Source organism: Nymphalis io, chromosome 15, assembly GCF_905147045.1.
Source record: "Nymphalis io chromosome 15, ilAglIoxx1.1, whole genome shotgun sequence".
Classification (NCBI taxonomy): Eukaryota; Metazoa; Arthropoda; class Insecta; order Lepidoptera; family Nymphalidae; genus Nymphalis; species Nymphalis io.
In genome coordinates, this window is record NC_065902.1 from 3040186 (window position 1) to 3065642 (window position 25457).

Genomic DNA, 25457 nt, shown 5'->3' on the forward strand with positions numbered 1-25457 from the left:
CTAACAAGTTAAATAACAATCGCAATATTTAATATAATCGTTGGTGTTAATTACTATAATGTATTCAATATAATTCAGATGAGTCAATTTTTAAATTATTCAATCAACAATTAATAGCAAATTTGACTCATTTGACATATAATATAATACAATAAAAATGACTATTGAACAGATAGCAACTAAAAATAAGACTAAATAATATATTAAATTAAGAATATCTGTTTTAAGCATATTGTTAATTGCTTTTGCGTTTTAATATAAAAGGTCTTTTAATAGGCAATCGAATTCTTTATATTGAGTATGTTGTGTTTTGAATATTAACTAATAAAAATATTACATGATAAACAAATAATTGTGTAAATCCGTAATGGTCGTAAATGTTAAATAAATTTACGATAAGAAATTAAATTATTCTAAATTAAAAAATAAATAAATTTAAAATAAAAAATCTGCTTTAAATATATTAATATAACATTAATAGCTTTAGCGTGGAACTATACTTATATCTAAATCAAAATTAGTCCAAATAATCGGATATAATTGGACGTAAAACAATTCTAGTTTAGAAAGCTTCATTACATCCGGTTTCAGTTAAGCTTTATATTATCGTGAAACGCTCATCATTGCGTTTTATTAAGCACCAGGCAGCGATTAATCGCAAGCTTCGAATCAATCAATCAATCAACAGCCAATCGTTGTCCACTGCTGAACATAGGCCTCTCCCAAGGTGCGCCAAAGCTCCCTGTCCTCCGCCTTCCGCATTAAGTTGGTGCCCGCCACCTTCTTAAGGTCGTCGGTCCACCTGGCTGGAGGGCGCCCCACGCTGCGCTTGCCGATTCGCGGTCTCCACTCTAGGACTCGTCTGCTCCAACGGCAATCGGTCCTACGACATACGTGACCAGCCCACTGCCACTTCAGCCTGCTAATTTTGCAAGCTATGTCGGTGACTCCGGTTCTTTTCCGGATAATCTCATTTCTGATCTTATCCTTCAAAGATACTCTGAGCATAGCTCGCTCCATAGCACGCTGAGCGACTTTGAATTTGTGGACTAGTCCCGCAGTTAGTGTCCACGTTTCGGCACCGTATGTCATGGCAGGCAAGACGCATTGGTTGAAAACTTTGGTCTTCAAACATTGCGGTATAGACGACTTGAGGACTTGACGAAGGTTGCCAAATGCTGCCCATCCCAAGCGAATTCTTCGATCGGCTTCCTTCTCGAAGTTGTTCCTACCGACTTGTATTATCTGTCCTAGGTAGGTATATTCACTAACAACTTCGAGAGGTTTCCCCTCGACGTATATCGGTCCCGGCACGACATGCCTATTGAACATGACCTTGGTCTTGTCCAAGTTCATACCGAGACCGACACACCGGGAAGACTCGCCTAGGCTACGCAGCATTTCGGTGAGTTGTTCCAGCGACTCTGCTATGATGACGATATCGTCGGCAAATCGAAGGTGTGAGATGTACTCGCCGTTTACATTGACTAAATACCTAGGTAAGCTTCGAATAAGGTAAGTAAATTAATAAGCGTTTTATTTCAGGTAAAACGCTGCTATTAATTTGACTGTCCCTTATTCGAAGCTTTATTAAATGAGACATGTTTATTATCACCTGGTGGAAGTGAAAAATAAACAAACAAAAAATATATATTTGTTTTAATATTAAAATGAAAGTGTATTAATTAGATAATGCATATTATAAATTTCAGAAAAGAAATAATGTAAGAAAAAGTAATTTAATTATTATAAAAAAAATATATATTAAAATCAATATCATATAATATAAAAGAGACAATTATGTTTACTACTTTCTCCTTTTCATTATTAGCTAAAAACTTCCAACCTGACTGCCTGTAGTCAATGGAGTCAGAGTCATCTTCGAAAATGCAGCTATCGGAATCAACCTTAAGCAGGGTCAAGTCATGGATTCTTCTTCCCGAACAAAGCAGTAGAAGTGCAGCTGTATGCCTTTGCACTTGGAATACATTATTTCTATCTATACTATAGCTCTCCAAATGAGAGACTAAGTCGTCAATATCCCAAACTGAGTCCTTTACATGCCTAATAGGATTACGTAAAGCTATTGATTTCAAAATGTGTTTTATTAGTACATGGGAGCCAAGCTGACCAGACAAATCTGGATCGCACAAGGTAGAAATCACTGATTTGTGCAACAATACAGAACTATACGATAATTTGTAAACTAAATGGAGGTCTGATAAAAACCTAGCAAAATCGCTAGCTCTTGGTCTAGATTGATTTATTTTGTGTGATACACACCACGAAATCCATCTTTTCCATGCAATACTGTAAACTTTACGGGTTGACGGGCGCCAGGATTCTTGTAGCAGTTCTAATTGGTTAGTATTCCATCCTTTCAATATCCTAGACCACCCCCACATTTCCAGACCTTTAGAGTCATTTCGAATACCTTTGGGGGAGGCAATCCCCCTCATGGTCATGTCTACGAGAATTCCGTTCAGGCGATGAATTGTGAATGGGCTCGCTAGTGCACGCGCTTTGATATCTGGACGCCAAAATACTCGGTTCCATCGTGGAACTACAATAAGATAGACTCCATGCGCCCGGTTGAGATGACAAAGTACCTTGGGGATCAGAAATGGTGGTGGAAAAACCCAAGCTAGGCTGAACGTCCGAGATCGGGAGAACGCGTCGTGAAACAATGCTTGTTCATCGTTTTGATCCAACGATACATAATTCGTCACCACATGTGCTCGACTTGAGGCGAACAAATCTATAAATGGAATTCCCCATTTGGCAAAAATCTTGTTCGTGCAATCCCGTGTCAGGTGCCACTCGGGACTCGCTCGAAGCCTCGACATTTGGTCGGCATGACTGTTGTAGATTCCGGGAATGTGAATCACTTTCACTTGTATTTGATGAAAATCTAGAATTTGAAAAATCTGATATGTCAAATTCATTAGAGACCAGTGTCTCTAAGTATACTATACAAAATCAGTATTTTGTCCCTCCCTCGTGTCGAAGATGCGCTATCACTGACTTGTTGTCGGACTGAATTAAAACGGTTCTGCGTTTCAATAATTGACATTGTTATTGCAATACTTTGAGTATTACCAACATTTCTTTTAGGTTGTAGTGGAGATGTCGCTCCACTTCTAGCCATGGACCGGTGAGTGACAGGTTGTTCAGGCGGGCTCCCCAAGCAATATCGGATGCATCGGTAGTGAGAAAATGAGAGGGAGGTTCGAGGTGTATAGGTGTCGTCCGCCTGCAATTTTGAAGCCACCACAGCAGATTGTCCGACACAGCTGGTGGGATAACGTGAACCATCTTGGGATGCATTTTTAGAATACGGTTCAAGAATCTTAGAAGCTCGCGATAATTTAGCCTGCCCCTCAGTACAACAAAACTTGAGAAATTGAGAATTCCGATAAGAACAAATCAAACAAAATTATTGTTCTGACATCATTTGGCTTAATGCTGATAAAAGAGCGGGGAATTTGTTTGCTGGTAAGCTTTTCCTGTTTGTCAAAGGATTCCAGAGTACCCCCAGAAATACTAAGCTTTTTTCTGGATTCCTGGACGATAATGTGTTTGTTTTGATTGACTATAAAAAAATCGTCTAAGAAGACGATAATTCTTATGCCTTTCTCCCTGATAAACTGAGTTATCCAATTCGATATTGCCGCAAACGTTTGTGGAGCCGTACTCAGGCTGAAAGGTAAACAGGTCATCTCCATTCGTTGCGCTAATAGAGACGCAGAAATCGTCTGTGGCTGCGAGATATGGGTATATGGAAGTAGGCCTGCGACAGGTCTATTTTGTACAGCCAATTTTTTGGCTGCAGAAAATCTGGTATACGCTGTACATTTATCAGCTTGAAATGGTGAGCTAAGACATACCGGTTTAATGCTTTCAAATTGAATATTGGACGGTACGAGCCATTGTTTTTGGGGACCAGTAACATTGAAGAAAGGAAACTTGGAGAAGTTACTGCCTGTTTTAATACAGCCTGTTCTTTCATTTTGTAGATAATTATTGTCATATTGGTAGACTCTGCCACATGTAATTTTGTTTCGAAGACACTGGGATATGCAAGAGGTGGTTTTCGGCTGAAGGGTATGTGAAAGCTGGAACTCCTAGACTTTTCCACTGATCCTGATACTGCACCAAACGGCCCGCTTTGAGTCGACCGTCTTTTATTCTCTCTATTTTGAGGGGACGGTGGCAAGATTCGTTTTCGTCCAGCGTTATTTTGAACGAGCTGTTTCGATTTCTGGTGAAAGGAATTTCCCTTAAAGTGACTTTGAAAATAACCATTATTCGGTGCGACCGAATTTAATTGAGGCACATGGCCTGGATAATAATCACCTTGCGGCGGTGGGTTATTATGAGAGTAAAAAGTATGTGGGTAATTGCGGTTATACACACTTGAAAAGCCCTCATTCCACGAAATAAACCCTTTATTTAGTGGATTGAGCCCCTGTGAGGGGGGGCCGTGTGACTTTTTTATTTCTGCTTGCGAGGCAGAAGTCATATTTGCTTTCTGGGCGGGCCAAAAGCATTTCTTTACACCACCAACTCGTTCTAAAATTGCAGTAAACTTTTCTTGATTAAAAAGGTTGGTAGATGACGGTGGCACTTTGCGGAGATTAGATTTGATGGTAGCATCATTCACGTGTTTTAGGATCGCATCGCGTCTCATTTGTATTACTTCAGCACGATGACCACAAATAATTTGTAGCAGATCTGACGAACTTTTGTGAAAGTCGCCGGAAGAGCACAGTGTGCTCAACTTTTGATGTAACTCGTCATAGCTCAAAGGATCGCAGTTTCTCGCCCAGGCAAGTAGGTCCATTAGGTAGTAAACCATTTTGTATAGCTTCCATTTGCTTAAAGACGCACATAGTTAAGGCTGCAAAAGTCTTATCAGCATAAGTAAGATGCTGTGGGGTTTCGTATGCATTTATTTCGTCATTAACTTCAAGATCAGTAAAACCCGGCGAGAAATATTGTAGATTTTCTGAGCTTCCGCATATCTGACATCAGACCAGTTATTTTTATCTAAATGTTGATGGTCACTAAACATTTGTAAAAAGGCAACCGACGCTTTAGTAATCGACGGTTCTTTTAATTTTGTTTCAAACGAAAGGGTAAAATTGTAATCACACGATTTTTCAGATTTGACATCAAGAACCTCTTCATATAAACGGTTACTTTCACTTGCCATAAGTGACATGACATCATCGTTATTAAAATTTGTACTAACATGACATTGTTCTTCCTGGTTTGCAACCTTTCCGCGAAGCCAACGGACTTCTTCAGCCAATTTTTTGTTCATACGTTAACCGTTTGTCGCTCTTTTTCTTTTTACGATGTTTACGCCTTGGAGCACTCGATAACGAGCTACTGCTACTCGATGAACTACTACTCGAACCTGAACTCGGCGACTCTTCTCGCCGTTTATTTGGCGTGGATGAGGTACCAGGCGCTTCAGAGAGCACGATATCATCCATAAAAAACTTTATCTTAAAATAATAAAACCAAAATCTTTTGAAAATATAGACAATCTGTGTAATTTTAATATATAAATCGATATTTTAAATATGTGGGTAGTATGATAATATTCAAAATAAAAGTATAAAAAACATTTATCGAACGTAAAACGTTAATACAAATTATGTTGGTAGTTTGCAAATTATAACGTTTCTAAATGTTACGATTTAAAAACTTAGCAAAAGCTACCAAATCAAATAATTATAAAGTCAAAAATATAAATATTTTAAGAAATAATGAGTACTCACATAAACAATCTTCTAGCTTAGCGTTAAGCTCGAACTTACAAATGATATAGGAGTCGGAATAGCAACTTGGACGCGTCCGACTCGGCGGGAATCTAAAACGCCAATGAGTATCATAATCGGCGATATCCCAAAGACCGGCGATACTGCCAAGTGGAAGTGACGTAAAAAGGAAGGAGAGGTAAAAGTAAGAAAATAAGTCAAAATGACAAGCGGGAAACCGATTGCCTATCTCATTTAATAAAGCTTCGAATAAGGGACAGTCAAATTAATAAGTACGTTCTTTTTTTAAATACATTTTAATTATAATTTTTTTTTGGAATGGTTTTTTTTCTTTTTTATATTTATTGATATAAAATATAATGTCATTGTATTTGGGATTGCATTTTAAAAACACATAATTGAGAAATTGGTTACTGACATTGAGCAGTCAGTCATTTCCTCAATATACAAAGTAAGGCTTTTTTTTTATATTCGCCGGGAGGGCAAATGACTCTACTCCACCTGATGGTAAGTGGTAGTAGAGTCCAAACGCGACGACGGCCAGTACAGACGGGAAAAATGTTCTGCACTAGCCGCTTTCGCCTTGCCGGCCCGCAAGATGCCTCTTCACGCCTCGTTTGAAGGAACCCGGGTTGTAAGAGGAGGGGAACACGTGAGCTGGTAAGAAATTCCATTTTTTGGAAGTGCGACAAAGAAAGGAGTTGCCAAATTTCTTTGTTCGCGATGGAATTGATGTCACAGTTAGGCGGTGACATCGAGAACCAGCTCGCGTGGACTTAAGAAGGAAGGGGGAAGCAGGAATTAGAGAGAATAATGCCTCAGAGCACTCGCCGTGATACACTCGATAGAAAGCGCTCAGTGCTGCTATCTCACGACGCAATTGTAAAGGTTCACGGGTGTTTGTGACATTTACGTCGCCAATAATGCGTACAGCACGTCGCTGCAACCGGTCCAAGGCCTCAAGTAGGTACTTAGCGGAGCCATCCCAAAGGTGCGAGCAATATTCCACGCAAGACCGTACCTGTGTTTTGTACAGCAGGCACAGTTGTTGTGGCGTGAAAAAGCGCCGCACCTTGTTCAGAACTCCGAGTTTCCGTGAAGCTGTTTTTATAACAGCCTCGATGTAATCCCTTGGACTAAGGTCGCAGCGAACGTCAATCCCCAGCATGGCGATTTTGCTCTGCATCACCAGCGGAGTACCACAGAGGGAGGGAAGAGGGGAAAATGTTGACTTTTTCGCCGTGAGAGCGCATACCTGTGTTTTCTTGGCATTAAACTCAACAAGATTATCAGAGCCCCATTTCGCGATGAGCTCTAACGTCCTATCGAGTTCAATGACAAGATCCTTCCGCCTCTCCTCAATTTCCGCACACCCAGCCACTGCGCGTCCGTGATATCCACCATGCACTGTACTATCGTCTGCATAGCAATGTATGTTCCCAAGATCTCTCTTGGGAAGATTATGCTCTCGCATATCATTGATATGCAAAAGAAAGAGTGTGGGAGATAGCACAGATCCTTGGGGGACCCCAGCATTCACTACATAGAATTGTGAAGCGCAACCATCAACTAAAACACGAAGGCTACGTTTGTGTAGGAAGCTGGCAATCCAGGTGCATAGCTGAGCAGGCAGACCATATGCCGGCAGCATGGAGAGAAGACTTCGGAATATTTAAGACTTAAGAAAATTTATCTGTTATTTGTACAGTTATGGTTGAAATGGGCTATAAAATTTAAAATATTCTGTCTTTATATATAAAAGGTAATCACTCAGAACGCTAAAATATTATTTAAATAAAAATAAAAACAAGAATAACGATCATGAGTTGCTTTAAATTGTGCTATTGTTGCGATGGGTTTGTGCGTTTATACGAACAGATAGATCAGGAAGATTATCATTATATTATAATATTTGGTAGTAATATTAATAGCTGATAAATATTATTAAGCTGGGAAAAAGTCTTATTTCTTGTTACGCAGAAAACTTGGAGCTGATTCGATTGCTCGCATTGCTGATTTAGTGCGGGTTGGTGTATGCACATGACTTCGTAGAATTAAAGGTACATGCGTACGTTTCTCACGTCAAAAAATCTGTCGTGATCATCCGTATTACAACCTTCGATCAGCGTATGCACGTGTTCTACCTAGGGTATATTGCCTATAATATTCAGAAAAAAATATCTAAATATTCAGAAAAAAATAAATAAGATGAGACCATCTTTCTGCCATGTGAAGCCAGACAGTATGATTAGTATTTAATTCACATATGTTACAAATTTAAGTCACGTCGAATTCTATGAATTTAAATCACTATTGTAATATTGTTTCTTAAAGAATACATTTTAATTTTATACTTTATATTCGATCATCGTAAAATTGTCCAGTTGAACGGAATGGTTTGAAGGCCTCATCTTTTTAATTTACACGAATGAAGCTTACTGTACAACGCTCATTAACTGCGGTTTGGTTGATACGCAAGTAGCAGAATTTCATTAGAAACGCGATTTCCGCACGACGTTTTCCTTTTTCGCTAAACACGAGATGAATTTATAATAAAACAAATTAAGCAAATAAAACCTTTGTGGTTATTGTTTTGATTTAAAATCTTTTTTTTATAAAAGTTAGGGCTAAGTTTTCTATCCGCTGGGCCATCTTGGATTACAATTGGAAATAATTAGTATAGAATATAATAAACATTAAGGGAAAATTTCCCCAATTAAACTATTAGTTCTACGAATTATATTTTGAAAGTTAAATCCCTTACTGATGGCATTATATGTCGGTACCACACAGTCACACCCATCAATGAAAAGTGTTATGTTAATGACATTGACAAGCTTGTCAACGTTTTTTCGATGTTGACAGAATATTTTGCGCTTAACCAGCGTAGATAGATACATGCCAGAAAAAGAGAAAAAGAAAAACTCAAAATTGTAAGTAAATACTACTACTACGACCTACATTAAAAGTAATTTATTAGTTTTTACAGATAATAATAATGTACTTTTTAGTATGACTGTGCAAGCCCGTCTGGGTAGGTACCACTCACTCATCAGATATTCTACCGCTAAACAGCAATGCATAGTATTGTTGCGTTCCGCCCTTGCCGGTCCTATAACATAAAAAAATAAATGTTCTTAAACCTTTCTTCCAGGATGGAAAGCTGTATATTGAAGTTCCAACTAGCATACCGCCGTGGATTCTGCGCGGCCCTGACAAATACTGCGTCGATACATTCATTTTTGAAGATGATAAGGGTAAAAGAATAACTAGCTTCGATGCTCTGGTTTGCTTCGCGGATGAAAAAGAAGATGAACATTATGTTCTTAGTTCTACTTGTAAGTGAATATACATTATATATATACTAAACTAAAGTTTGATTCGAATTAAATGTGATTCTCTTTGTATAATTATCATATTATACAATATGCTGTGATTCGCTTGAGTCATAAATACACCCGAAAGTATATAAAGTAAAGTAAAACATCCTGCAAGTATCCCACTGTTTGGCTAAACTCCTGTCCTCTCTATGCTGCTCCAAAGCGTATTGGACAGATGACAGCTTATTGCGACACGTGTAAGTAATCCTCGTGATGATTACCTACGCGACCGAGCTCCAGATATAAATGTTGAGTTTTTACCTTGGCTCATAAAGTGTTCATAATTAAATGCATCTCAAAAACTAATTACTAGTACAGATTCAGATTCATCGACTATAAGAGTTACAGCTCCGCTTAGCTTAGGATCTAGCGCAAAGCTGTGTGTATCGTGAACAATTTCGGCCACGGCTGCCGCCTCAAGCGAGACTGCGCAAGGGAACTGCGCAGGACATCTAATTCACGTTCATAGTGCAAAAGTGTGTGCGCAAACACATATGTACGCTCTATTCCCTTACTCTCATAATCCGATGAGATGGCAAATCCGACATGACCGTAAAGAATTTTCGTGGTACGTGAGTATCTGAACAAAAAAATAGAAATGTTGAAGTTAGTATAAATCAAATGGATAGAAAAATACTATCTAAAATAATAAGGAATGCTTGTCACTCTTGACGACTTGAAGCTTAATATTTAATATATACCGCACATAAAAATATAATATTGTGATTAATTTAAATTAATTTAAGAGCAGAAATGGCCCAATGGTTATATAATACGTAAATCTTACCCGATGAATACGGTTCAAAACCATGCTAACACAATCGGTTTTTTTATGCTTAATTTACGTATATAATTTTTCTCATGTTCGGTGGCTAAGGAAAACATCATGAGCAAAATATGTGTTGATAGAAAAAAAAAAGCCACCTTGGTATCCACCAACCCGCATTAGAGTAGCGTGGTGGATAAGCACTAAAGCAAAGGGAAAGAAGGCGTTAGCCCAGCAATGGAATATTTAGGCTGTTATTTTATACATAATTTAATTTGTAGGTATGATTATATCCTGCGTGTTTATTCTGGCGACTGTGGCGGTCTACGGCTGGTTGCCGGAATTGCGCAACTTACACGGCCGGGTGTTAATGGCGTACCTCCTCTGTCTATTCGTCGGGTTCATTTGCATGGCGACCATGCAGATATTGCTGAAAATCGATGATATCAGCGTAAACACTTGCGTTGCACTTTGTAAGTATTATATCTAGTTATTTCATTTTAACTTAAGAGGTTTTTGAATTTCGCTAACTAAGCAAATGAAGAATTTATTTACAATTAAATTTTCCAACGAGAAATGACTACAATTGTAAGTAATATATGTACATATATTTAATTTGCATATACTTAATATAGTATGGATATATATAAGGAAACACAGAACATACCACCACATTGAAATTACGTCTCATTCGATGTGTTGGTTACGTTTCCCTATTTTTTTAATGCCAGAATATTCAGCAATTCGATATCATAAATAGTATAACGTATACTTTTTTGCCTACTTTGAATGCTTTTTAAATTGAAATCGTCATAGTAAAAGTTTAAAACGTTAAATATATATTGAAATTCATTTTTATATCGATAAAAACTTACTCAAAAATGTAACTTGCGAGCATTCGTAGTTAAATTTAAATAATCTTATCACAGCGTTTACAGGAATCTTTGAAAATATATACGTGGCTCATTATTACATTAACTCAATGTATTTTTAACGTTTGTCAATAACAATGAATGAATCACTGGACTGTAATAGTAGGTAACATAATGGAGAACCATTACCTTCATCGTCTCCTACAGTGTAATTACTGGTTCTTATCATGACAAGCCATTATTTACGATAACATCGTGAGTAATGTGCAATTTAGACATTTTTGTTTGTAAGGCTATTCTTAAGAATAAACTCGAGACTCACCGCAGAAATCGGTCGTGTAATATCAGAAAGTGTTATGCGACATTGACCATAATAATTGTAACATTTCAAGAATACACGCGTCAAAATAGTATCACTAAAAGTCGGTTGTCAACATTTCGCGGATGATTAATGAAGTGAATTCTTATAAAATAGCATTGCTGTTGACCAATGATTCAGATTCGTGAATCTTTTATTATGATATAGATAACACGTACCGGTGTTTATTGTTATCCCAACTGATCGAGAGAGAGACTACTGAGACTCAATATATATATTTTTTTACTTTATAAGAGGACCCAATTGCCAATAATTACAAATCCATAGTCATAAAGATATTCTGAAATAATTTTAGAATTACAGTACAGTAAAAGCAGTGACAACTTATCTGATGATTTCTGGTTCTGTATTCCTTTACATCAACGTACAAATTCAGTGTGCATTGGTGAAGATAGTTCAAGAATTTTCTAGTTCAGTTTTTTTTATAGAATAGGAAGGTGGACGAACATGTGGGCCACCTGATGGTAAGTGGTCACCAAACGCCCTTAGACATTTGCATTGTAAGAAATGTCAACCATCGCTTATAGCCAATGCGCCACCAACCTTGGGAACTAAGATTTTATGTCCCTTGTGCCTGTAATTACACTGGCTCACTCACCCTTCAAACCGGAACACAACAATATCAAGTATTGCTGTTTTGCGGTAGAATTTCTGATGAGTGGATGGTACCTACCCAGACGAGCTTGCACAAAGCCCTACCACCAGTAAATGTTGCATTAATTAGATTTTTCATCGAGTCAAAGTTCATTTTTGGTGTTTCTTAATTTAAGCAATCTATCAATAACAGTTGTATTAAATATTATCATTAGTTTATATAATATTTTGTCGTTTGTGATGATAATATATGTATATAATAATAATACTCAAAAAATATTAAAAAGCTTTACACATACGTCATAAAATTCAATAACATACGTTTATAATTGTAACTACTGCTAACAATCTTAGTTAGTTTATAAGAACGTAGATGAAAATATGTTTTTTTTAATAAATAGCCTTGTGTATTTTTATTAATAGCTCATGAATTTATTAAGGGTTTTGGCCTTCACGCTACCGTTTATACGCTTACATTAATTTATTAACGTTTATCAGTTTCCAAATATTTGATAACGATAAGCTATGGTATATTAAACAACATGGAAACATTTCTTTCCAAATTTAAATAATGGAGAATATTACATTGCTAGTTTTCTTTTGTTTCTACCAATTCAGAAACCAGAATGATGACGATTTTTTTAATTGCACTCGGTTATATTGAATATGCAAAAAGTTAGGTCGAATATCTTCTGTTGGGTCGCGAATGCCATGACATTATATTAAATTTGCGTTAGTTGTAAATTATTATATCGTATCTGTGAGATTTTATTGCCTTGTTTTATGTGCTTTCGGAAAATGTATACTTTTTGAAAACGACATATTCTCAACTTGTCGAAAATAGAACTAAGTCAAAACATATTATAGTATCGCTGTCTTTTCTTATTAAAATTGTCTGTCAATTGTCATCTATCTATAACATCTTAGTTCTCAAGGTTAGTGGCATATTGGTGATGAAAGGACCATTCCTTAATATTCACTTTCCTAATATTTCTCAAAGCGCCGATGTCTTTTTGCGATGGTGACCACTTGTCATCGAGTGATTCCTTTGTCTGTTCTACCTATTCTATAAAAAAACACAATTGTGTCAGTAGTTGTAAATATAAATTGTACTCTAAATGTAAGGCCAATTAAAATTATACATGGCCACCAATAATCCTAAATTAACCATTGTTTCTGTTACGGCAGTGTAATAAAAACCTGCAGACATAAAACTCGTCAAAACAAAAGAAAAGATACAGCTAATTCAAAAAGGACACGTCTGTGGAGATCTGTTTATTTATAAACAATATACAATCTTATCAAAATATATGTGACTAATACAACATTTGCGAGACCAGTTTCATTTCAAGGCTCTTGGACTGTTCCCAAGTGGGATCAACATTCTTCTATAGATTACGTCTTTCAAATAACCTCATACCATGTTTCCTATCTTTTTTATATTTAGAGGCGATTAAAATATTATCAATATTGGTTCATCCTATTTTGTTTTATAACTGATACTGACATAATAAGTAGATGAAGTAGTCATTGCGTTTTGTATCAGATGTAGTTTGCGATACCGTATGACTCAACATTCATCGTAAATGAACAATATATATTTAATTGAAATGGCCATGCCGATTGCTTTATATCTAAAATATTTATATTATATTAAATTGTTTATTTTTAAAATTTAATCGTTCCCACCAGCCTGTGAATGTGCCATTGCTGGGTTAAAGGCCTCCTTTCTTCTTTGTGAGGAGAAGGTTTGGAGCTTATTCCACCACGCTGCTCCAATGCGGGTTGGTGTAATACACATGTGGCAGAATTTCAGTGAAATTAGACACATGCAGGTTTTCTCACGTTGTTTTTCTTCACCGTAAAGCACGAGATGAATTATAATCACAAATTAAGTGGTGAAAATTCAGTGGTGCTTGCCCGGGTTTGAGCCCACGTTCATCGGTTAAGATTCACGCGTTCTTACCATTAGGCCATCTCGACTCTTATAAAATGTAAGCTGACAAATTTAAAAAACGTCAAAAAACTACTATAATATCACTGACAAATCAAAGGTATACTACAAAAGAAATGATGAACATGAAGAAAATTAATAATAAGAAGGGACCTACCCTTCTTATTGTCAGTTGTGCAATCGGAGTTTCCCTATACGTACTTGTTAGACTATAATTAATATAATACATTTGTATTGAGACAATTATTCTAAACAATTGTTGGTGAACATGAATACAAAATTAATCCTATAACTAACAATAACATTGACGATAGTAATAAAAGATTTTGTCTCATATTCTCGTACATCTCACAACTTTGTTTACTTAGAATTCACTTTAAAAATATACAATCATACTTGATTATATATTTTAAGTTGTTTGACCTTCATAATAAAAAAAACTCGTATCAAAATAGTTGATATCTTGTCTTTAGTCGTATCATAATAACGTCATCTTATGTAATTATGTATATTTGCATTGCGCGTCGTTGAATTTATTATTTTTTGTCGAAATTGTACAAGAATTTTCGATGGTCACTTATTAACTTAGTGATATTAGAATATGATTAACGAGCTGCTATGATTGATCACTCTAATTATACTCGAGCTTATTAGGTACTCGTAAATATAATATGCATTTTTAACTATAAAAAATTAATGGATTAGGCACAATCAGTTACATACAGCGTTTAGATATTTTAACGTTAATTACAATACTAGCCAAACGCGCATAATGCCTATTTGAATGATATGTATAAAATATTGAAATTATAAGGTAGCAGCGGCGGTTTAAAATAAAAAATGATTGTTTTAGTTTTTGTAACTCGCAAATATTACCACATTAAGTTAAAAAGAAGAAGTTTATTTTTAAATTACCGGCAGACTCTTCAATTTTATTTTTTTGAATAGAAGACGTAATTGCCGAGTGAATAGAACATTGTAATGTTGTGATACAGTCTGTAAATGTCCCCTTGTTGAGCTAAGGCTTCAGTACTTCTGAGGAGAAGTTATAGAGCTTAATCCACCAAGCGCTGATCTTGTGATCTGCGATTAAGGAAAACATCGTGAGGAATCCAGCGTGAATCGAAAGAAATTCTGAGACATATTCATCGACTGGCAGTGGAATAATTTAAGAACTAACGGACAGGCCAGGCCTCGCCTGTAGTTTGATTTTGTATATGACTTCGTACGCAAATCCTATCTATACTTGTTGCATACTCAATGTTCAACGTGACTGCACAAAGTAAATATGGAATTACAGTAAGCATATATGTACTTTATTAGTGATAATTAATAGTTACTAATTAATCAATTTGGTCTGTGTGAATCCCCACGTAAAATACCTTCTGAAAATGCTTTTAATAACTTCTTAAATTCGATATTTAAATCAAACTACAAAAGTGTGTGTACAGCAACAGCCAATCGCTGCAACTTAAAGATCGAATGTATTAATATCCGTTTAAATAAATAAATAAATCCGTAAACAAACAAATTGAATTAAACTCACATATTTTTTTGGTATTTACATTTACTAACATTACTATTGAAATAATTATTATTGAAATGCTTATTATTAAAAAAGCTTATTAAATACGGAAACCTATTGAATCACTCAAAGATTGTTTTTTTTTTTAAATACGTATCATTATTCTCAAATCATAATTATTTACAAGCGAGACATTCAAACGTAACCGTGAGAAAATTTCTGCGTTATAATGTCTATTCTATACATAAGATCATTTGTTTAATTTATACTTAGACAATTTTAGTCATCTTATTAATAACTTATACACAAAATTATTTTATGACACTTTTAAAAGTTTTTTTTACTGTCTAGTATTTTTAGTATTCTTACTTCAGCAGGTTCAAAAACAAGATTTAAAACGTTATAAAATGTTTTTGCTAGAGCCGTTTATCTAGTGACTGTACTATTTTTTTAAAATATTTCATCTAAATTCGAAATATTCATAGACATATTTTGTGAACCTGTAACTTATATGTTTTTTTTTTCGTTTCAGCGATTATATGCTACTTCTCCCTGCTGGCAGCCTTCTTTTGGTTGAACGTCATGTGCTTCGATATTTGGTGGACTTTCAGGTGACATTGACATTTACGATTTTAACTTTCAATTAAGAAGAAGTTTGAAGTTATGGAATTATTTTTAGGTAGTAGGTATATATTTACCTCGTTGGTCTAATGGATCCAAAGGTCCTGGGTTCAAATCCCAGGTTGGGCCGATAAAAAGTTATTCGGTTTTTCTGTCGAAGTTTCTCAGAAGCAGCCCAAACTGTGGAAGATGGAAATGTGTATATTCATGTACCTCGAAAAGCATCCTTGCTTTTGGTTCTGCGCCTAAACTCCCTAGCAAATCTCTCTTGAGATTTGTCGCCATGGCCAAAATCGTTCAGGACATTAAAAAAAACCGTAAAGAATTTCAACAAACACAGCTCATAAGTCGTAAATCATTATTTTAATTCGTTTATAAAAACTTAGTAGTTAGGTAAACAAGTGCTACTGGTAATAGAGCTTTGTCAAATTTTGTCAAACTCATCTGGGTAGGTACCACCCACTCATCAGATATTCTACCGCAAAACAACAGTACTTAGTAGTGTTGTGTTCCGTTCTAAAGGGTGAGTGAGCCAGTATAATTACAGGCACAAGAAACATAACATCTTAGTTTCCAAGGTTGGTGGCGCATTGGTGATGTAAGCGATGGTTAACATTTCTTACAATGCCAATGTCTATGGGTTTAAGTGTTAACCACTTACCATCAGGTGGCGCATATGCTCGTTTGCCTTCCTTTACTATATAAGAAAAAAGTGCTTAATGTTAACTGCATATTACAACATCCCAGGCGTATTTGAAAATTCGAAATCAACTATTTACAAATTTAATTCTGATTGCTATTTAAAAAAAATAGAAAATGCATTTCAAACGATAACACAATAATCGTTCAAATTATTGCATCTTTGATATGGATGGAAAAAGCTAACTTCATAAAATAAACGTTGAAACAAATTCTCCAAGCATATATTATGAATACAGAATAATATTGTAGTATTAACTTGTTATTTGACGAGCCGGTTGGCGTGGTTGGTAGATACTTGCCTTTCACGCCGAAGGTTGTGGGTTCGATTCCCACCCAGGACAGACATTGTGTGCATGAACATGTCTGTTTGTCTTGAGTCTGGGTGTAATTATCTATATAAGTATGTATTTACAAAAGAAAAGTAGTATGTGTAGTATATCAGTTGTCTGGTTTCCATAGCACAAGCTTTGTACAAGCTTAATTTGGGATCAGATGGCCGTGTGTGAAAAATGTCCCAGGATATTATTATTATTATTATGTATTTACTGTGCCCCTCTTCCTGCATGTTTCATAATTACTTGACCGCCAGTTACACCCAATGCAACTTTCGGATACAGATAAATCAGGTTGGAAACGATAATCATCATCATCATCATCATTAACTCACAAGTTAAATTCACTGGAATTCTTCACTTGATCTCGGCCAGCTTCGGTATTATACCTAGGTCTAAGGCCCCGCAGGCCAAGGGGCTCCTCCTAGCATAAAATAATAAAACTGCTTCGGAATAGGGGTATTCAAATTTTATATTATGATGACATTTTTTATAGACATTTTATATCATTTCAGTGGTAATCGTGGTATGTCCATGGAGAAAATGTCGGTGCAAGCTAAATTCTACGCTTACTCAATATATGCGTTTAGCATTCCAACTGCGCTCACCATCATCATGGTGTCTCTGGAGTTTTCTGGTCTTCCACCGCATCCCCTACTACCTTCATTAAGGCACCAGGGATGTTTCTTATATGGTGAGTTAATATCATCTTTTAAGTGATATGATCATTTTCAGTATCACAATCATTTACGAAGGTGTAAATATATTATTTAAATTGAAAATTGAAATATGTAATTCATTTTTAAATAGTGATTGATAAGTAAATAAGACAAAGTAACTTTATATTAATTAAAATCGATTGATACATTTTATTTATTTATTAAATTATAATTCAGCGTTTCAGTTAATTCCCGTTTTAACATGTTTGACACATACATTTTCAGGTAAAAGCAAATTGTTCTATCTCTACGGGCCGATTGTTATCCTATGGTTCGCAAACATGGTGTTCTTTATTCTAACCGCTGTGAAGATAACGCAGATCAAAAAGCAAATTTCTGTCCTGAAGTGTAGGGAAAGTGCCAAGCATGACAAACAGAACAAAGAGAAGCAAAGGTAACAATAAAAGTAAACAAGCAAACCATTGAAAAAAATGGGACATATCAACTAGTTCCCAAGGTTGTTGGCGCATTGGTGACGTAAGGATTGGTTAATAATTCTTACATCGCCACTGTCTATGAGCGGTTGTGATCACTTACCATCAGATAGCCTATTTACCCGTCCGCCTACCTATAACATAAAAAACCACTTATACTTTTTTCTAAAAATGTTGCCATTTAAAAAAAATATTATATAAATGTTTTCAATTTCATTTTTAACTGAAATGTATCTCAACTTTATACTAACATTGTTATAATTAAATAATCGAGGACTTTTACATCTTTTTAATCTTAGTTGAAAAGCTACAGTTGACAGATTGATCTACGTTCATGTTCACGTTTCTTTAAAAAAAAAAACAAAAAAAAAACATTTCATGTAGTTTCAACAATTTCGTATTTACTTCTACCCCAGGTTACTGCTCTACATCAAGTTATTCATTGTGATGGGAATCAGCTGGTTATTGGAGGTGATCAGCGCCATATATCCGAAATCGTATGGCTGGCGCTTCGTTGACGCGTACAATGTTCTCATAGGACTCATTATTTTCATCATCTTCGTCTGCAAACGCAAGATCCTCGGCTTATTGAAGAAAAGGTTAGTACGAAGTCTGTCGTTCATCCATTTCATGCAATTGTTTAATTACACCTTTCATCAGCCTAATACAGTAGAACATCAATTATTTTCAATAAATATTGTCAAATCGATTGAACATATTAAATAAATAGAATAACTATATTTAAAGTTTCATTACACATTTCTACACGACAAGATTTCTAACAATTTCAATGATAACAGTTCCATTGCAAAATAGGAAACTAATCTAAATTAATAAGAATAGAATAGACAATATAACTAAATGCCAAAATTACTGAGATTCACAAAAAACTCGTATCAAAAAGTACCAGCTATTCGTCAATCTTTCTACTATTAGATAAAAATGAGCTAGTATTCATATTATATTATCACAAACACAAGGTACGTTACATCTTATATCCCATAAATAAAATAACTTTAAATAAAAAAAGAAAGTATCGAGAAGGGCAAAATACTCAAATCTTAATTAAACACGTGAACAATATTAAATCCACTTACAATTTTTTTTAAATAATCTTTTGATGTTCTATTGTCATCAAATATCACTCTTTTTTACCATAAAGACTTGTATAAACATTTTAATTTCAAATAGGATCAAAGAAGGTATTCTCCGCCGGAAACAAGGAATAATCAACATGACAATGATACATAGAAATGGAACTGTAAACAATCTAAGAAATTACAAGCAAAGAGACAGTTTAGACACGATAAGAAGTTCCTGTCCAGAAGCAGGTAGCAACAAAACAATAAACACGACAAACGTATAATAAAGATGCGAAGCAACGAAAGCCCAACGATTATTTTAAACAACAATTATAATTTAGTATTCCATACTTAATGTAAGATATCGTGAGAATGAAATATAAGTGAAATATAAATAAACTAAGACTGAACTGATTGAAATAAATGAATGTAATTCAAATAATAATTAATTCGATTTAAGGAAAAAATTGCAACGTACAGAACGATTACAGTGAAATAATAATTTAAGAAAGAAGATAAATAACTAACAAGGTACATGAAAATGAATTGGACATTGCGGAGTTAAAGAAAGCGTAATGCTTCGCTTTTTGTCTTAACTAACCCTTTGCGAATAACATTGCAGATGGATTGGATTTCTATTATTATTGATTGACTTTCAAACAAAAAATACGGACTTTCCAAATATCTTGATTATTTTAACATGTTGCGTTACGGGTTATTCTATTTTTGAGCACTATTTCTTGAGCACTACTTCTCCTAACTATTTTTTATTTGTTTTCAATTAACTTTTGGGTTTTGTTCTTTTTTAATTTTTAAATGACCTTGTTATCGTTTCGTGGTGTTAAAAATATATTTTATAAAAAAACTAATTTATCGTTATCGTTATTAAATATTACAATTTACGATGTGCAGTGGTTTTGAATATGAAATTTTACCAACACCAACAGTATCTATCACCAATAACAAAAATTAACGAAATGTATGTGTATAAATTGATGTACTACTGAATATAACAAAATATAATATTTTTACAGATACAAGCAATACCGTGAAGACCCGTTATCTAAGAGCCAGGCTTCAACGAGAACGTTCTCCACTCGGGACGAAATGGCACTTACAACAAGAAACCCATAAGGATTTTAATAACGAAACCTTTGGCAAATAAATCAGTCAAAGCGGTCTAATAGATGTTTTTAAAAAATATAATGGACTATTAGCTCTTTACCAAAATATTTAATCTTAGATTTTTCGCGCACGTTTGTCATATTTGCATTTATCTCCACAGATAACGTAATTGGTTAAAATATTGCCACCGAATATATACCTTGTAAACATATTTTCCTTCGATATAACTAATGAAATATTTAAAAGACTTTAAAATAGCTATCGATATTAAGTTATTTTTTATATTAAAAGATCCGATCTTGCTTTGCTTTAATATTGGCAGAATATTTCGGATTACCAAATATAAATATTGGACAATTAAAAAAAAAAAGAAATATTCAAATATAAAATAGGAATTAAGTGCAATTATTAATTAAGGGTCACATGAATTAGTGCAACTGGTCTTATACTAAAGTTTTCTGAAAGGTCTAGTTTTTTGCTAAGAGTTTAGAACAAATTACGATGATTTCCTAAATTTAACTGAACATAGTTTGTGATAAGCAGTAAAGTCTTTCACATATGTATATCACAAAACTCAAATTTAACAGAAAAAATATTTCTCTGGTTTAATCCGGTTTAATCTAATTATATCTTTGATTTGGATAATAAACTTGGCAAACCTTTCAGAAAACATAACATAAAGACAATTTCAAATGTAACATTAGTTTAAGATTAAGAATTTAGTTATTAATATATTATATATATTCTATTGACATTTTACACAATATAAAATTATTATTAAATTATTATACGTTCATTTTATTATTGCTAAATTTTATAACAGCCTAAGTGATCACGGTTTTTGTATTTATATATTGTATTAAAAATGTTTTTTTTTAAGTATATATATTTAATAGGATATACACAAAACGTGCCTTTACTACTACTATATTTATTAAAATATATAGCGGGATCAAAACCCCATAGCGATCGACGTTAGCTTATAGTCAAATGTACGTATGGACATAATATGCACATTATATATTTAAAATTAAAATGATCTCATTGAAACACTGCATTTTTCATAATTAATAGATTTATTAAATCACTTTCTTTAAATAAAATAATATGTAAGTATATTTACACTACAATTTCACACCTAGTTATAATTATAATTAATGTCACATATCAATTACGATGTACACTTAAATCAACATCACCTTACAATAAAAATTTCTTTCTAATTTTGTACGTATTACGACAATAGATGTCAAAGATAGTATAACTGTGTGTCCAATACTAGTGTTTTTACTTATTCGATAGCTTTGACGTTAACGGCGATATATATGGAGTACTGATTATAGTCACTAGATGGCGCTGTTTTCATTATTTACAAATAGCCTTTAACGTCAAAAATCTCGATTAAAGCGCACAAAGAACACTGTTCCTTGTCGAACTATCGATAATATCATCGTATTGAACAATAGTAAATGTATAAAATAGCAATTTTTGTCGAATGATAAATATTCGTGCAGACTCTATTGTACATATTCTCTTAAATTAAATTTGTTACATTAGATATACATAATCGATATGTAGTTTTATCAACACGATTTTAACTATCTGTGTCGAAGTCGGTATTCTATGTCTTATTTATTTTTCGAGTAAACAATTGATTACAGTTTGTGATTAAAACTGACGACGTAACGATGTGTAAGTTGGAGTAGATTTAAAAATCGAACAAACAACGACGATCAATTAAAAATCATTTGTAAAGCTACCCACTTCTGTCGCATGAGCGTGGCTGATGTTTCGCGTTTTTGTATCACGGTTGTTTTTGTTTAGCTAAATTGAAAAGTTTTTATAAATTTACTCAAATTACCTTGAACTATGTTTACTTAAAAGTTAAAATTTTTGTCACCATTTTAAAATACAAGGAGTAGGATGAGCTTGCTATAATTTACATAGTATTTAATTTGACATCATTTTATGTTGAACTATATAGGGTTCGGTATCTTATTATACTTATATAAAAATGAATGTTGATATAACTGTTTGAGACCGTTTGCACGAAAGTTGACATGGACAAGGTTGTAATAATATAAATAATCCATTATGTTGTAGCTCGCTGGTAGATGGCGCTAAAGTACGTCAATTTGTTTACCCTTGCAAATCTTCATGGCAATACAAAGGCAGAAAAACGTCAGCCGAGTTATAAAAATATAATATAATAAAGTGAAAATCAAATAATTTTACACGACTGCTCAAAAAAAGGAGTATATGCATGTATTTGAGTTTATTTATTCCACCTTAACTTTAGAATGCCTGGACAAATTTGTATGTATCGAGGTATCGTTAGAATCCTTACACGATCCCGGCTGACACTGTCTATAAATTCAGGGCAGTTATGTTTTTTTTAAGGTTAAAAAGAAGTTTTAATTTAAAATATCAATTTCGTTTTAATTATCTAGGATGGTTGAAATAGTATTTTTTTTTTAATTTTTAATATATATATATATATTGATTTATCAAATATTGTTATATTAGCGATCGTCCTATACAAATTTAGTAATATACAAATTTTAATAAACTTTGTATACAAATCACGTGCCTCTTTAATTAATCACGTTTATATTCTATATTCAATTATAAGTACTTTCAATTATAATAAAAATTTTATCTACCTCAATAAAAGTTATTTCATTGTTATTTTTCCTTAACCTTTAAATTGAACATATTTAAATAACAAGTAATGTTTCAGAAAGAACTTTTTTTTTTTCAGCAGACTTTTGTTAGGTCGTATGTAGCATCTTATCTTGTAAGCCCGTAACGTCGGGGCTGTAGTAGATAGGATTTTGACCGAGTCAGCTTATTGTTTTATTTCAAAAACGTATAAAAAAACCTTACTATTTATTATTTATAATTATAGTCGTATGTAACACTACAAAATCTAATTAAATATATTATAATATTATAAATGCGAAAGTAACTGTAAATCAAACAGAAATTTCGTACAGAGATTTTTTTATGAAATAACACGCGAGGGAAAACTTGTATAATACAATGCAGATAAAAATAATATAGTAGTAACAGCCTGTTAATGTCCCACTGCTGGGCTAAGGCCTCCTCTCCCTTTTGAGGAGAAGGTTTGGAGATTATTCCACCACGCTGCTCCAATGCGGGTTGGTAGAATACACATGTGGCAGGATTTCAATGAAATTAGACACATGCAGGTTTCCTCACGATGTTTTCCTTCACCGTCAAGCACGAGATGAATTATAAACACAAATTAAGCACATGAAAATTCAGTGGTGCTTGCCCGGGTTTGAACCCACGATCATCGGTTAAGATTCACGCGTTCGAACCACTGGGCCATCTCGAATATAAAAAAATAATATATTATGTTCAAATCATGACTGTGTGGAATTGTTTAATTTGATTGCAGCATTTCCTTGTTAATTTGCAACGCATACTCAAACAGATAAGTCTGTCTCTAGTGTTTAATATAATGTGGACTTAATATAATATATTTAATTTTTGAATTCCTTTGTATAAACCAAACTGAAATTGCATACAGAGTTTTTTTTTTTTTTTATAAAATAGGTATGCGGACGAGCAAATGGTAAATGACAACATCATCGCCCACAGACATTGGCACTCATCGTCAATGCGCCATCAACCTTGGGAACTAAGATCCTTGTGCTTGCAGTTACACTGGCTCACTCAAGCTTCAACAATAAAAATACTAAATGTTGTTGTTTGACGGTAGGATCGATTGGATGTCAATGCGCCACCAACCTAGGAAACTAAGATGTTATGTCCCTTGTTGCTGTAGTGGCTGGCTCACTCACCCTTGAAACCGTAAGATGACAATACTAAACATTGATATTTGGCGGTGGAATGTTTGATGAATGGGTGGTACCAACCCAGACGGGCTTGCACCAAGCCACCAAGTGAGATGAGATTTTGTAACTATTATTCAATAATAATTTGATATTATGGAAATAATAAAAATGTAAGTGATCGCTGTCTATACATGGAAGGTATATGAGTAAAACTATTATTGGGTACTTTATCGTTGAATTAACTGAAACTTTAGCTAGCTATGAAAAATTATAGGCTGTAAAATGATGATAATTGAAAGTTTATATGAACAAAACAACGTTAAAAATGGACAGTTTTAAAGATTTAGACTCGTCCAATTGAGCTCAGATCTATATGATCAATCACATTAAATAGGGTTCAGCTTATGCTGGACATTCGTTGGTTATATGGGTATGTATATGGGTATGTCCCTGGCAACAGGAACCTGGTAAACCTCTGTCTATATTCGTTTGAAATATATTTTATTAGGGTAACGGCTTATTAAAAAAAAACTACAAATTACGGATTAAAAAATATATATGTAATACACATTTCTTTTGTTTTTCGATACTATACGTTTAACTATTGCCCGGGGCTTCACTCGCGCGTAAGTATATATAAAGGATAAATATTGTGTGGAAGTCTGTGATTTTAAAGTAAGAAGCATGAAATGTCATTCTGAATAAAAATGTTGCAAAAACGGGGAAAATTTATTCCTTTTGAGAGCTTCCGTTGCGTGCGCTACATAAACTGTTAAATTTACACAACAATCAATTAGACCGAATTGTTTCTCTTGAAAATTTCTAAAAAAAGTCCGCGATAGCATGATATCTCTATCTTTTAAATTTGATTCACTGTAAACTTTTTGTGTGGTAATCAAATTTGTTCTAAAATAATGCATTATTTGTCGTTTTTATAAACATGGCATTAATTCTTATGAAAGATATCGAGTAAAGATTATAGACAGCGTTTAGTACTTTTTATAGTTTCGACATATTTCAACAGATAGTTGAGGGAGTTGTTTGAAAATACTCATACTTAGGTACGCTTTTATTTTCGGTTTGTAAATAACTTTGTAGGTTAAAGTTTATAGGGTAGATAAGTATTTCGTTTCGTCGTTACATATATTTTATTCTCATTGTTTTGTTAAATTTACACTTAGTGGGTTAGTTGATAATAAGTACTTATATTTTAAATACACAGATTTATCTATCAGTTTAGAAAAGGATACAATTTTCTGTGAAGGTATCGTTTGCAGTTACAATAAATAAAGCAAAGGAAAAGACATTCAAGTATGTCGGAAAAGATTTAAGGGAGTGCTGTTTTTCTCATGGCCAATT

The 25457-nt window shown here is 34.0% G+C and overlaps 1 protein-coding gene across 5 annotated transcripts in view; it reads left to right on the forward strand.

Annotated features, from left to right (window-relative positions):
* Positions 1–22853, forward strand: part of LOC126773669 (G-protein coupled receptor Mth2-like) — a 64046-nt gene extending 41193 nt beyond the window's left edge. For 2 of the 5 annotated variants that reach the window (XM_050494735.1, XM_050494736.1), the window contains exons 3-10: positions 8944–9127; positions 10217–10408; positions 15792–15870; positions 17430–17608; positions 17859–18027; positions 18484–18666; positions 19259–19680; positions 20184–22853. In XM_050494735.1, coding sequence (XP_050350692.1) covers positions 8944–9127; positions 10217–10408; positions 15792–15870; positions 17430–17608; positions 17859–18027; positions 18484–18666; positions 19259–19433 — 1161 coding nt within the window. In that variant the 3' untranslated portion in view covers positions 19434–19680; positions 20184–22853. The remainder of the gene's footprint in view (positions 1–8943; positions 9128–10216; positions 10409–15791; positions 15871–17429; positions 17609–17858; positions 18028–18483; positions 18667–19258; positions 19681–20183) is intronic. The other 3 variants (XM_050494734.1, XM_050494733.1, XM_050494737.1) reach the window with 3 other exon arrangements.
* The last annotated feature ends 2604 nt before the right edge of the window (positions 22854–25457 follow it).